At 31.3% G+C, this 15,493-nt stretch overlaps 2 protein-coding genes across 2 annotated transcripts; one reads left to right on the top strand and one right to left on the bottom strand.

Annotated features, from left to right (window-relative positions):
• Positions 1-4,063: 4,063 nt before the first annotated feature.
• LOC118051102 (uncharacterized protein At2g39795, mitochondrial) lies at positions 4,064-7,592 on the top strand. The gene is made up of 3 exons (XM_035061646.1): positions 4,064-4,331; positions 5,077-5,405; positions 5,518-7,592. Exons 1-3 carry the CDS (start codon positions 4,104-4,106, stop codon positions 5,675-5,677), a joined length of 717 nt encoding a protein of 238 aa, XP_034917537.1. The 5' UTR covers positions 4,064-4,103; the 3' UTR covers positions 5,678-7,592.
• A 2,401-nt stretch (positions 7,593-9,993) lies between these two features.
• On the bottom strand, positions 9,994-11,377 carry LOC118051103 (zinc finger protein 1). The gene has a single exon (XM_035061647.2). It carries the CDS (start codon positions 10,912-10,914, stop codon positions 10,111-10,113), a length of 804 nt encoding a protein of 267 aa, XP_034917538.1. The 5' UTR covers positions 10,915-11,377; the 3' UTR covers positions 9,994-10,110.
• Between the last annotated feature and the right edge of the window lie 4,116 nt (positions 11,378-15,493).

The following is a 15,493-nucleotide window of genomic DNA, read 5'->3' as shown; positions in this document are numbered from 1 at the left end:
ATGTCCACACAAATTTTTAGGGTTGAATAAAAAAACTAAAAAAAATTAATAAAAAAACCGAAACCATGAAAAAAAACCGATTAAAATTTTGAAAAACCTAACTAGTTCGGTTTTATAAGCTTGAAACTGAAAAAAAACCAAACTAAACCGAACTCAAACAAAAAAAAACCGAGTCAAACTACTTTAAACCAATTTTTATCCTAAACCAAATTGAACATAATCGGCTAGTTTAAACCGGTTTTGATTTTTTTAATTTCAATTTAGTTTTTTTAATAAAAACCAAATAAAAAATGATCATCCCTACAAATTTTACCTTTCATTGGCACTAAATTAAATTAGTTGTAACCGTCAACTTTAGTTATTTCTCTATGCTTGGAAAATGCTCACGCTTTAATTTTTTTGAATTTATTTAATTTTTTTGCATCTAATTTCAGAGTCTATTTGGATGTCTATAAAGAGATATATTTGACAATGAATTTAAATTTCAAAATTTATTTTTCACAAGCAGTTTGTAATAAAAGCTAAGAATACAAGGCTGGAATAAAACACAACGTCAAAGTTGTGTGTTTAAAAATGCATATAATATAGTTTAGAATAAATATTTTCAAATAAAAAAAAATGATTCAACATTTAGAAATAACTTTTTAATTAATGCAAAAAAATTATTATAAATCAAATACATACTCATCATATTGCTTTAAATCCAACCCGAGTCGTGTCAATCTAAAATCTTACCCACCTAGGGGCTGTTTGGTAGACAATTTCAATTTTTTTTTTTGCTAAAATTGAGTTCGGTTTGTACTTTCTGGATCGTTTTGATGTGCTGATATCAAAAATGATTTGGCATACTTTTCGGCACGAAAAACTATTTGAAAAGGTGGTTTGATTTGTTTTTTAAAATATTTTTTGTGTTAAAATATATCAAAATAATATATTTTTTTATTTTTTAAAAATTATTTTTAAGATCATAACATCAAAATGATATAAAAAATTAATTTTTTAACAAAAAAATTAAATTTTGATGGAACGTTATTTTACACTACATTCTCAAACATTCTTTTAATCAATTCTAGTAAAAAAAAAACTCATGTAACTAAATCAAAAAATTAAAATAATATGGTTAATCCGGAGGTTAAAACTTAACCATCAATCTCTTAATTTATTTTCTTTTAATATATATTTTTTTAAAATATCATTTTAATTGAAAATTAAAAAATAAAATCAAACAAAGATTTAAGCTTCTAGAATCATAAAATCAAGTTTTAAGACTATACAAATAATTACTCTCTAAAAAATATCATGCTGGTCATGATCTCGGCATTGAAGAGATTGTCCGCAGAGTAATTGAAGACCTTATATATATATATATATATATATATATATATATATATATATATATATATATAGTGATCATTTTAAGATATAGTTTTAAAATCCTAAAAAAGTTAAAAGAAATGATGAAAACCAGAGGACCATCATGATTTTGTAACCAGTCTGGAGACAACCATTAATTATTTCAGCCTTGGAGGCAGAGGCAGAGCATATTGTCAAAATGAGTTGAGGTCCACATCATGAAAACTTATCATGAATCAATTGTACGCGGTGTTTATTTTTTCTTTTAAATTATTTGTTTTTAAATTATATTTTAATATTTTTACATTGTTTTAATATATTAAAATTTAAAATAAAATAGATATTATTTTAATATATTTTTAAATAAAAAAAACATTTTTTTTTAACTCACTGCAGCTCTGCTGTACTATGTTCACACAACGTCGATATGCATGTTGTAAAGATACCGCGTGGTGCTGTTATACCCATGAAAAATCCACCTCTACCTAAAAACTAATGTTTTAATATATATATATATATATATATATATATATATATATAAAGTTACTTGAATAGATTTATTATATCATTTAAATTAAAAAATTAAAAAACAATGTTCTAACTTGCATAATCCTTTAATTTGTTTGGTTTTAAAAAAAAAACAATCACGGCTGGGTATAAGGATATGATGATTTAAAAGTATATTTGGAAATATGATTATGGTTCATTTTAAAAATAATTTTCATACTAAAATATATTAAAATAATATATTTTTTTATTTTTTTTTAAAATTATTTTTGAAATTAATGCAATCAAAATGATCTAAAATATATAAAATAATTATTTTTTAGTAAAAAAAATTAAATTTTTATGGAATATTGTTTGGACTGTGTTCCCGAACCGTGGTTATGAGGGATAAATAATTAAAAATTTGAAAAACTATCTATATTTACAATACATGTAACAACAATAAAAAACAACTTGCCTAGGATACGTATATTGTATTTGTTTTAAAACCTTGCTAGTAAAAAAAAAGAGAAAAATACAACCAAATATATTTAAAAATTCTTATAGTTTCTAAATTCAACACAGCCTGATAGATATATAATTTCAAAAATTATAGTTATTGCTTATTATTTACAAGCCCTATCAGTTTTATGTCGTGAAAGTCTTGCATACGCTTTGTCTATAGGCTTGAGTCCATGGCCCTATATATATATAATTTTATTATTATAGATATATAATAAATTGCAAACATCAGGTCTGAGTTGGGCCTGCAGATGGTTAGACCTAATTGTGGGCCTAATATGGGCTTGTTTCACGGGATGGACTTGCGAAATAAGGCAACAACTCATGCCACCCATCAACAACAAAGTCCAGCCCATCCCGTGAAAGTAGAAACTAGAAACCTTCCAAGTTCCAGGCACTAGTAATAATAACTACTTTTGGTACGAGGTAACTTTTTGCCTGACCACATAGAACAAAAAATAAAATTAATTAATTAATTAATAGTTTCTGTTTTTTCATTGTGTTTTAATTGCGTTTCAAATTTTAGTAGTCTTTGCTTTTGTCCAATCTCAAAGAAAAAAAATGTATGGTTATATATATAATATATATATATATATATCAAATCTTGATTTTGTAAGAGCTAAGATAAATTTATTTTAATTTATTTTGCATGGAAAATTCATCTCACTATAATTTTAATAAAATATTAAAAAAAAAACCAAAATAAAAAATGATTTTCTCAAATCTATTTTTTTAAATCATTTTTATAAGAAGTACTACAATACTAAACATATCCAAAATTTTATAATCTAAAGGAAAATATGATATCATAAATTTTCAGTTCACTCCATCTAAAACCCAAAAAAAAAAAGAGAGAGAGAATACATTAGGTAAATCTTGGTATTATTTAAAAGTTTGGTAATGATTGTTTTTTTTTAAATAAAAAATACCATAAAATATGATTTCAACAGCTAAAACAAATAAAACTTTCAAAAAATTCTTCAATTATAAAAGAAATCTAGATAAATTATCTATTAGTTTTCTAAATCTAACCTAATAATTGACCAGATCTAAAGTAGAGATCATGAGTTTTAACTGAGTTAGTGGATCAACCTTAATTTTATTATTATTTTTTTTTTATAAATCAAAATAACTTTATTTTTGTTAAAAAAATAAATAGCAAATAAGTTGCAATTAAATTTTGACTAGGTCACTTGATCATTTTTTTTTATTTTTTTTATTTTCTCTTAAACCCAATCTAGTTCTAGATTTGGGTCAAACGGACGACTTATAGTGCTAAACAGAGTTTTTAAACTATTTCTTCTCCATTGCATCTATGAGATATCAATAAATTCTCAGTCAGATGAATTATAACCGAAATGCAGCCAATCCCAAACAAAGCCTTAATTAGTCTTTAGCAAATGTAATTATTTTCTAATTACCTAAAACATATAATTTCTCTTTTCTTGTAAAAACTTTATACTTTACCGTGTGATAGAAATGATTTATATATTTTAGTCTATCATATAAGTTTTACATGGTGAAAAAAAAAGGAATTTTGATAATTTTGTACATAAAAATAAGACTATTTAAAATTGTTGTTAAACAAAATTGACGAATCATATTGAGAATTCATGAATACACTGGGATTTAATCAAAATAATAAATAATTGAGGGTCCTAATAAAAAAGCCCACACCTTAAGTCTTAAACCCCCCCCCCACCCGAAATAATAATAAAAAAATCTCCCTTGCTAACACTCCAATGGCTCGCTTGATTCGAACTGCAACAAGAACCCTTTTCTCTTCCTTTTCTTCTTCTACTTCATCACTTCTCCAAACAAGAAATGCCATCACATCTTCATTTCTCTTCCAATCCCCCAGACCTTACTCAGCTGACAACAAAATTACTAAATCGCCATTCGAAGCTAACATTCTCAGAATCATCGATAAGGAAATCGATTACCAGTCTGAATATGCCCCTCCATACCAGGTCCTTTCAGTATTTAAATCTCTCTGTTGTTTTAAATTTTTACTATTTTCTGATGAATATCTTCTGGGTTCATGTTTGGTTGCCGAGAAAATGAACAAGAAGTTAACATGACAAGACTAGAATTGAGTTGTTAAATTGTTGCTTTTCTGGCTCTTTAAGTTTAATAAAAAAAATGGGTTCATAATAGTTTTTTATTTACCAGTGTAATTTTTTTAGAAGATTTTTTTTTGCGTTCACGTATGGAAGTAATGAGCTTTAGCTGTGTAATTCATTTAGAAGATTTTTGTTTTGGCGTTCAGGCATGAAAGTACTGAGCTTTACTGTGTAATTCATTTAGAAGATTGATTTATGGAGTGAAATTGTTATATTACGACTGAATTAATATATTTTTTTATCCCTGGTAAAAAATTAAAAATGGGTTCATAATAGGTCTTTATTTACTTGTGTAATTTATTTAGAAGATTTTTTTTTGGGTGCATTTAAGCATGAAAGTAAAAATCTCTACTTATGTAATTTATTTAGGAGATTAATTTATGAAGTGAAATTGTTATATCAGTAGCGAGTTAATTATTTCTTTATCCCCAGTTAAAAAAAAGGGTCTCTTGATAGTTTGTTCTTAATGTGTCTGATCTTTACTTGAAGAGTTTAAATTTCTCACATTGAAGCTTTAGCTTTGTACTTGTGTAATTTATGCGATTGACTTGTTGTGTTAATAGTAACTGGTTTTGTTATTTGGATTATGTAGCCGGAGACGAGATTTCATTCATTTACAGTGGAAGATCGATCAGGAGAGCAGTGGATGATAATGAGGGGTAAATATGATGATATTGAAGATGTTAAACTTGAAGTTACAATGTTTGACGGATATGTAACTGTTCCAAAACTCGGAGATGATGCCTCAGGCGAAGATGTGCGTCTTCACATTAGTTTTATTGTTGATGTTTCCAAAGGGGATGGTGGTGAAAATTTGGAGTTTCTATGCTCAGCGTGGCCTGATCGTTTGGAGATTCAGAAAGTTTACTTGCTCAGGGGTGAGAAGATGCCGGGAAGGCCTTATATGGGGCCTGATTTCAGGTGTGGACCTTTCTTTTCTTTTCTTTTGATGATTGTGGTGCTTGTGTTTGTTTTGCAATTAGTTTTTGCTTGGTTGGTTAACTTAGGTTTGGACTAAATGTTTTGTTTTTAGGAAGTTGAATAAAGAGCTTCAGAAGAGGCTTCGCGAGTACTTGGAGGCAAGGGGGGTAAATGATGAACTTTCTTTCTTCTTGCATGATTATATGCTGAATAAGGATAGGATTGAACTTATACAATGGCTTGGAAAGGTCAAATCTTTTGTAGAAAAATAGAAGGGTGTTTTTTTATGGTGCCCTTTATGAGACAGCTTTGTTTATTTTTATTTTTTTCTATTATTTCACGAGATCACTGTTATTCAGTATGTAGCTCACGGAAATGAAATTCTTGGATTCCTGACTAATGACTCTCTAAGGGTATTCTGATGGTAAGCTACTCGCGATTGATTCATACAGATAGAAAGTTGCAGGAAATACTTTATTTTATTTTTCCTGAGCCACATTGCATTTCTCTCTCTTTTGTGGTCTTGCCAGTACAAGTATGGAAACATGAACTTCTGAACTCTACTTACAGAAAATATCTACATAACAGAAGACATTATGGGCAGTGTGATTTTATTTTAATTTTCTTTTGAAACATTAGCTATATCAGATTGCTATATTCGTGGCCACTTACCTTACACATTGAATTGCTAAAATAGCAGCAAAGGCATTCTACTGGTCCAGGCTGTAATTTCATTTGTTCTTGCTATTCTAATGTGGAAACTCATATGTTTAAGAAATTAACTATAAACTATTCAAAGAAACTCTTGAAGTGAAACCATTGTGCTTGAAACTGCATATTCAAATAAGGGTTCTCCTTTAGTTATTCAAAATTGGATAACAAATTTTTGTCCAGAAACGGGTAAAGGCATAGCAATACCTTTTTTAGGAGCCATTGTTGAATATGGATAGGGCCATTTCTTGGTGCAATGCTCTTGAAACCCTGAGTTGTAGGCTTGGGTCTTGAAAGCAGCCGCTCTATCTCCAAAATTCTGATCGCAAGGATGGTAAAAAGTTCACTCATATGGGAACCTACTTCAGTGGGACTTGGGGTGTGGACTATTTATAGTTGAGCATGGAAATATGGAAATATTATCGGCCATGAGCATAACTGAGGGTAGCTCAAACCCAGTAAATGAGTGTTGAATTTTCATTATGAGCTGGTGAGCTTGGAATCAACTGCTTGATTATAGAGATTCATAACTGGGAACTATCATCTTAGAGACTCTCTATGTGCAAAATCTCTCACTCATTATGGACTTGACTAATGAGTTATACCAACCAACTTGAAAATTGAACCAAGGTACTCAAAAGGTTCAGGGATGAAGGAAATAAAACTCAGTGAATCAAAGGATTCATTAGGGAGGATTATTGCAACATTTATGCCTTCATGATGACTTGGGGGTTGCACGTTGAAAGATGGGACTTTTAGAGAGGAGGGATAAGTACGGGAACTAGAGATAACAGTTTAAGTTGCAGTCTTAGTTCTTTTTAGGATCTAAATTATGATTTCTTTGCATCATTTTTATTCATCTTAGATGCATATTGAGCAAAAGATTTACAGTTTGTAGTGACATGTTTCATCCTATATTGGCTAAAATCACATAAATAGATTGCTAACCATTGTTCTTGACATCTTGCGGTTAGAATCAACGAGACTCTCTTGTTTTCTGTATAACCTTATTTGACTTGAGTCACAGCTATATCAATATTTCTATTGCTTGGCTGAACAATGAGTTTGATTCAATTCCCAAATGGCACACTTCCTATCTCTGCTCCTTTTGTATCTTGTGCTCTAATCCATTTCTTCCAATGACACTAGCATCGTTGCTTTTGGCATCCAGTCCTAGTATATTTTCAAGGAATCGTCCCACTCCAACCTTTGAAGTGCCCATAAGAGAAACACAGACGAGGTTTGCTTTCAGTAGAACTGTTTGATTGGTTTAGCAACGCAATTGATGTTGGCCTTGTTAAGCCTAACATAGCAGGTTGTGATGGGACAAAAGGTATATTTGTGTTTGTGTAGCACTTGGCATATTGTGGTAAATTATTGTACATCAACATGCTCAAACATTAAAACAATTACAGAATTGCATGCTTGTGTAATTAGATTGGATCAATATGTGACATCATTTGATTTTATTATCAAGTCGGTGTGTTTAGGTGTTGAATGATGTAAGATACTGATATTGCCTTTTGTCAGGTTTATTTCGGTGATATCTAGTAATTAACTGGCAGGCTTCCATAACATCATGCCGGCCATCTTTTCTTCTCTTGATAATTTTCTAACAGGACACTGTTATGCTTTCGTGTTGAAACAAACAGCCAACATGGGTTGTCATGTTACGGTTCTGTGGCAGAATCAGGTCAAATGAATTTGAATTTGATATAAAGCTGAAAACAATAAGCAATGTTGAGATGGTGATGATGTGGGTTTATATGAACAGTAACCCCTGTCTTGCTCTTAATGGAATAATGTGCTATGACTGTGCTCAAGTTAAGGGCAGGGTCTGGTTGTGGTTTTTTAGAATCTTTATTAATCAAATGCAAGGCTTAGTAATTTCCGAGGAATGAAAACCTGCCCAGATCAACACCAGCTATATTGGGCGAACAGTCCATGCACCGTCTTCCTGGCCAGACATTTTGGTCTGACGAGGTATGGCTAGTTCTTTTAGGGTTTAGAGGGGAGGTTCTTGCCAGTTGCTCAACTTCTTGGTGAAAAAAGGGTCAGGAGAAAGAAGGACGAGTATCCATTCCATGATCCCTTGTTGCATGCACCTGATTTTGGTATAGTTTCTGACTTCTTATAGAGATGCTGATCTAAACTTAATGTAATGAATTGAAACTGAGAAGGGCATGGCTGCTAAACAGATGACTTTATTTTAGGAGAAAACCTTGAAAAAAAAAAAAAAAAAAAAACCCTTCATTGCAGGAGACCAGCCTGGTTCAACTTGTTAAGCCCTTAAAAGAGGGCATGCACTATTCGACGAAGAAAACTGTGTTAAATGTGATGCAATGTAAGCTGACTATACACTGTTTTAACACAGAATCAAATCTTCCCTAGATTTAACGATCAGTTTGCGAAAGAGACACCTTACACGTTACTTGGTAAAGGACAAACACAGAGTCTGTTTAGGGTTCTTAGATAATGGAGAAAGTCTCAATCAAAAATTGTAAATGACAAGGCAACAGCTTCTCCTCCACTAGTAAATGCACATAAATACAATTTATCCTTTGCTTTTCTATAATGCCTAATTTGATATTATTTCCTGTTAACAACATCAGATCTTTCACTGTATGAAGATTTTTGTGTTTACTTTCTGTTCGAGGCAAGGTGAATCCGTGATAACTGATAATGTAGGAAAAAAACCCTTCACACGGCTGCAATAGTCTCATGTTCGGGCTTGCGGGTCTTGTCAGAGAAAAGCACATCTTAAGAAGAGAGACAATACCTCGAGCTTACAAGCTCCAAACCCTCGACTTCTAGCCAATATGAAATATTCGCATCGAGGCTCCGAGTTGAGGGGCGAGTCGAGAGCAGATAGCTCATGCTTACACAGACAACGTCAAAGCTTACACAGACAACGTCATTAATGATGTTAGCTCGAATTCGGTACATGATTGACCCCTTAAAAAGTATTATCTCACGTTGAGCTCATAGTCTCAAAGTAAATTTGTCATGAAAAGACATCAAAAAGAAAGAAAATCTGCTACTAGAAACTTGTAAATGTCTATTCTCTCCACTCCTAGCCACTGTAAAATATTAATATCATCATTAACTATATTGTTATTGTCATGTGAAAGTGTTTTTAATGTATTCAATCATCTAAGAGGCAGCAACAACATTTGATCATACTGAGATTGAATGGGACTTGATATGACATTTGATATGATGATTTCATTAATTAGTACTGATATTATTTGGTGTGTACGTGGGATGTTCTTGCTCCATTAACTAGATTTATGACGATCCACGACAATTTAAAAGGATAGTCTTGTTTAATCTTCTACTCTCATCAAACCATGCTCGAATATAATTAGAAAATTTTCAATTTCAAGTAACCAGAAATCGCTACAAGTGAGTAATCCTAGATTAAGAACACCGCATGATTCACGATCAGTAATCATAAAATACTCTTAATTGGCATTAAGATCTTGACCCAGCGGTTGAAGGGATTTGTTTTCTTTCTCTGCATCTTGGGTTCAAACCTCACCGTGCATGTCTATCACTCTCGTGGTACCTTACATGCTTACTGGGTTTGCAGGATGTTCAGTGAGCCATGAAATTAGTCGTAGTGCGCGCAAGCTGGCCCGGACACCCACGCAAATAATAATAAAAAAAATACTCTTAATTGACCGTATCATCTTAGAAACTTTATACACAAATTATACTGTACGTTACTAGTTAGGATTGAGGGAGATGCTCAACCTAGAGATTTCGTATAAATTTTTATGTCTCGTAGCTCAATTAATCTCATATTTTATTAAAAAAATACACCGTGCTTTCATATGATTGATGCAGCATAACTTGAACTATTGCAATCAAGGAAGGAAAGAGAATAAAAACACAATCATTTAGCATTTCTATAGCCAAAATTCACATAAATACGAGTCCAAGAAGGTTTCTGAAGATAGATTAAAGTGTAGAAAGGGGAAGAAAACACATTTTAGAGCTTGAGGGACAAGTCAAGCTTGTGAATACGATCATCTTGATTAGTCTTCAAATGACCATTGCCAATCCACCTATCAATTCCAGGGTCTGCCGGAGAACCTATAGGACTAGTCCTCTCTAAGTTGAACCTACCGACACTGGCACGCGATGGTGTTGTTGCATTCGTATAAAAATTCTCCATTGATAATTTACCTATACCTGGTTGTTGATCAATATGGGGCCTAGACCAGCTGCCATGTCCATACACGTTTCCAAAACCAGTAGATGATGATAGGTGAGAAGGCTTATGGATCATTGAGTGTACTTGAATTCCAAGAGATCTACCATGGAGAGGGAGAGAAGCCATGCTTGAATGGTGATGGTGGTGGAAGCAAGGATGTCCATAAGCTGCCATTGAAGCTTCTAATTGACTCCTTATTAATCTTTGCCCTCTTTTCGCTAGAGTCCTCTCTCTTTTATGGGCATTTTGGTGTCCTCCAAGTGCTTGTGAACTATAGAATTTTCTTTGACAATAGTTACATGAGAAAACCCTTTGCTCCCCGTCAGTACCCTGAGGAGTTTCTGGTGAAGTCTCAGATGAATCCATGCTCCTGAAGTTGTCAATAAGGTTGAGCTCTCGATTGAACCACTGATTTGAATCACTCGTAGTTAGCTCTAGATCTGACTGGAGAGTTGGCCGAGCCTCTTCCTTTTGATCATATTCTTCTTCTAGGAGTTCTTGCTCGTTCTCTTCTGAGTTCTGCAGTGGAGGAGCCTGTGGTGCTGTCATGCTTGACTCTCTCCGAACCAGTGATTCCATAGGAAAGGCTCCCTCTCGAGCCTCTACTCTCCTCGCTAGTAGAATACGGAAACCTTTGTTGATTGCAAAAAAGGGACACAATCTATTCTGACAGGAAGTTAACTGCTACATATGTGCTATGTATGGAAGGATATAGTGTTTCCTACATAGATTTTGAACGATATAGAATATAAGAGATGAGTAGGTTTTGCTTGTTGTCACACACTCGAAGCTAGAATTTGCCTTTCATTGGAGCTCCACCATGGATCTATATATCCATTTGTCTGTCCATTACAGGAGGCTACTGTAAATGGAGGATCCCTACACATCAAGCTGACCACATGCTCAATAATGCCCACCTATCCTGTTGCAAAAGGCACAAATTTATGAGAAACTTACTATGCACAAACAATAAAATGTTTGGAGCTCAGCTACAATGTCGAGTGATTTGCCTGAATCATGGGGAGACCAACTGGGCTTCTAGTCTATGCATCATAGAACCCTCTCGTGTACTTTTAAGTCCTCCAACTTAGGGTACTACATTACATTATTGTGGTTAGTTAAAGAGGGTTTTTTTTTCTATTTATTTTGGGACATTCATTTTCCATGCATTGATTTTTTGTCAAATTTATTAAACTAGGCCACCCTCATGATTTGATTTAAATTCATGATTATGTATTGGATAAATTATTCGAATTTAGTTTGAGATAATTTAAAATGATTTTGTTTTAAGACTTTAAAAAATTAAAATAATATTATTTTAGTTTTTTTAATTAAATCTAGTTTAGTACGAATTGATTGAATCTCGATTAATTTACAAGGTCATCTAAGTCAATTTTCATTCAGTTTATTTAAATTGTAGTTTAAATAAGATTTTAGATTTAATGAATTTTAGATTGATTTGTGGAGTAGTTTAATAACACGAGTTTTTATAGTCTTATATTCACATTGTGATATTGTTCATTTTTTTTGGGTATAGTTTTGGAGTTGAAATTAGAGGCACCAATTCTTAGATTCTTAGCTGAATGACCTAATATTTTTACTTGTAGCAGGCATTGATCAATCAAATTGCAAGTTTAGTCAAATGAAAGGGTCAAGTCATGTTACGTACTAATCAAACATTGGTGTCACAGCAGAACAAGAATAATCTGAATTTCTTCGATCCTTCTTTTAAAATGCTTGTTGTCTGAAAAATATAATAATTAAAATAATGATTTTTTGAGTGTTAATAGACAGATATTAAATTATAAGAAAATCACTCAGTAAATCATTATAAATATCAAATAAAAAATTATCTAAAAACAAATTATTTTCAACCCAAACACAATTTAAAAAAAAATGCTTTAAGAAGAATATCCAATCTTCATTACCAAATGATGCTTCAACTACTTAAGTTTTTTTTTTTTTTTTTCATTATTATTCTTCACCTCCCTTTAAATTGCAGAGTAACCCCACCGTCATAAGAGAGTGGGCTTTCAATTACTATTGTTATTGTTATTTTGTTTTAACTTTTAAACTTTTCTTATATTAGTATTATAAATACCGCAAACTTCTTATTGTTGGCATTAAAAAAGCCATTTCAATCAAAACTAATATAATAATAAGAATTTTTTTCACATATTTTTTAAAAAAATCTAAACTCAAAATATAATAACATAAAGAATAAACCTACCTATCACTCCATCTAAACCTTAATGATGTAAGCTTATACGTTTTGATCACCAATTTTACCGTACAACGTGTTTATTTTAAAATACTATATTAGTTTATTGACTCGCACTACATTGCACTTTAAATATAAAACATTAATGTGAAAATATATGTCGAGATCACATAAAACTATTTGATATTATTATTAAAGTTAACTTAGAAGATTAACTTTGAAATCTTTCAAGTTAACTTTTTACCTAACTTAAATTTAAAATTAACTCGTATGAAAAATTGTCTTAACATGATCCAATCAACTTCATAAAAGCAACCTATATGATCGGCAAAAAGTATTGTTTGACTCTAATCTTTTTTAAGATGATGTCTTTATACTTTTAAAAAAACTAAAAAAAACAACATATTTGATTAATCTGGGCTTTGTAGCTTAGCTCGCAATCCGCATTATAGACTCTACTAGGTTTAACAAATATTTTTAAATTATTTTTTTACTTAATGATATGATAATAAAAATAGACGCTCATAAAATTAAACACCAATAAAATATAAGAATATTTATTTGAGATTGCGATAACCTTGTAAAAAACAAACCAAAACAAATTATGAAAACCAATATAAAATCAACCAAATTTCTTGATATGATCCAATTAACCTGGCCGATCTTAAAAGTAAATCGAAATAAGTTATGAAAATCAATTCAAAATTAATATATTATTAATGGATAAATTTTTTTTTAAAAAAAAAAGCATAAGAGGTTCAATTGAAAAAAAAAAGAGGGATAGAATTAAAAAAAAAAAAAAAAAAGGGGGGGGGGGGGAGGTGAACAAGGAAGGAGTTGGGTTGACCCTAGTAGGGTAGGGTGATTTATTCTAAAAGGAAAAAAACAAGAAAATATAATGTAGGTTTCGTATAATAAGCCATGAGTGGTGGGGCATGGGAGAATGGCCGACAAGGAAATTGGGCAGCTGAGGTGGAGCCATATATGCATAGGCAGGCTCAAATGAAGCCGATAGTGGCATCTTATGTAAATGGTATTATTATTGGTTTTGACATGAACAAGTCCTTAAGAAAATCAATCCTTGAGATGAGCATCATCTTTGCCTTTGTACTTTATATAATTACTATCCAAAGCATATGTCATTTTAGCCAGCTTCCTTGGAGCCCCACCTCAGCGGGGTGTTTTTGTCATCTTTCTCTCCTCGGCTCGCCCATGAGAAACACTCCATCTCTTGATTCTTTTCTATGAACAATTTGCTTGTCAAATCAGTTTGAATCAAATCTCCTCGAGATCTCTTGTCTTTGTCTGTCCAAAATTAATCCCAAGCTCTTCAAAACCCTAATCAAACAACATGAAATTTCTATTAATGCTAGGTACATATAATCCAGCTTTCAAGTACATCTTGTGCTTTTTTTTAAGTGTTTTTTTTTAACGCTGCTTGTTGCCCGTGAAAAAATTAAATTAATTTTTTTTTTTGATGTATTTTTTAAATTTTTTTAATTAAAAAATATTTTTATAAAAACACTCCATATCAAATTATTGAATTACACATTTCAAAATAAATAAATGATATTACCGGTTTGATTCAAGACTCATGTCACGAGTTGGGTTCGTTAGCTAAAATTAATAAAAAAAGATATGGTTTTGTTTTTAAAATACTATTTTATATTTTTAAAAAATTTAAACTGGGTTTTAATTAGATTGTGAATTAACTTGCTGGGTCATACAGATTTGACTAGATTAACCCTTCACTAACCGAGTTAATTATGGCCAAATTGATTTAATAACATCGAGTTTGGCTTGGAATAGCCCAATAAGATTAGCATAAGATTCAAACTTATTTTTTTATTAAATTAGGTGTTCGGGTCAGCTTGCGTGAATCTCGATTAATCCTATGAGTTTTAAAGTTAACGATTATGTAAACTTCTAGTGACCATCAAATTAGAAACCACAAAGCTCGAACCTGAGACTATAAAAAGAACAAATCTTTTGATCTCAAGTTTTTATCACTGGACCATTTATTAGATAATTTCATAAAGTTCAAGCTTGATATAGGATATGATGGGGGGTTTTCATTCAAAATATTTGTTTTTGAAAAACTTATAAATTTCTAATTTTATGTACCACAAAGCATAGATCACAATCTTCACTAGTTCAATATTGAAACGACCCAGTACCATTTTCAAGCAATAAAGATATGCCACTGCCTCGTTGTCTATTTTCTTAAATCTAGCTTATTAAAAAAAAAAAAAAAAAAGATTTTTCAATGATATAATGATACGAAAGTGCACTTTACAATTGACGTTTCTATAATTATTGTTTTCTTCCCCAGTTTTCAAACTTGTGAAGTAATTCATGGAAAACAGTATTAGGTCACAAAAAAAATGTGCATGAATGTCAAGTGGGAGTGCCCATGCATCCAATTGATAGTTAGGAATATCTCGTAATCATCCAACTAATATAAACTCTTAAATAATTCAATACCGATATTGTAAAACCCGAAATAAATATATTTGTATTATTAAAATAAATATGCTTTAAATATTTATATTATTAATTTATTTTTTATTGAATAATAAAAAATAATCGTAAAACTAGACTGGTGATACTCATTCTCATCCCTGACTTTTTTTAAAAAAGTTACGTTGTAGTCCAACATGTATTATAATATTGTTTCAGCTATATTACTTTAGATGATGTGATTGAAGAGTATTTGAATGGGCCCTAAAATCGGTGTGGGCTGACATTTGAAAGGCAAGACCGATATGAGAATCTCAGGTGGGTCTGGGCCCATTAAATCCTCGATATATATATTATATATATATATATATATTAAATGATCGTATTTGAATCAGAGATGGACAATGAAGGTCCTAATTATTCATAGAAAAAGGAAGACGAAGGTCCTAGTTCATGCTTCTTGCTGGGGACAGCACT

Source organism: Populus alba, chromosome 18 (genome assembly GCF_005239225.2).
Source record: "Populus alba chromosome 18, ASM523922v2, whole genome shotgun sequence".
NCBI classification, from domain to species: Eukaryota; Viridiplantae; Streptophyta; class Magnoliopsida; order Malpighiales; family Salicaceae; genus Populus; species Populus alba.
This window is presented reverse-complemented; position numbering and strand designations above follow the sequence as displayed.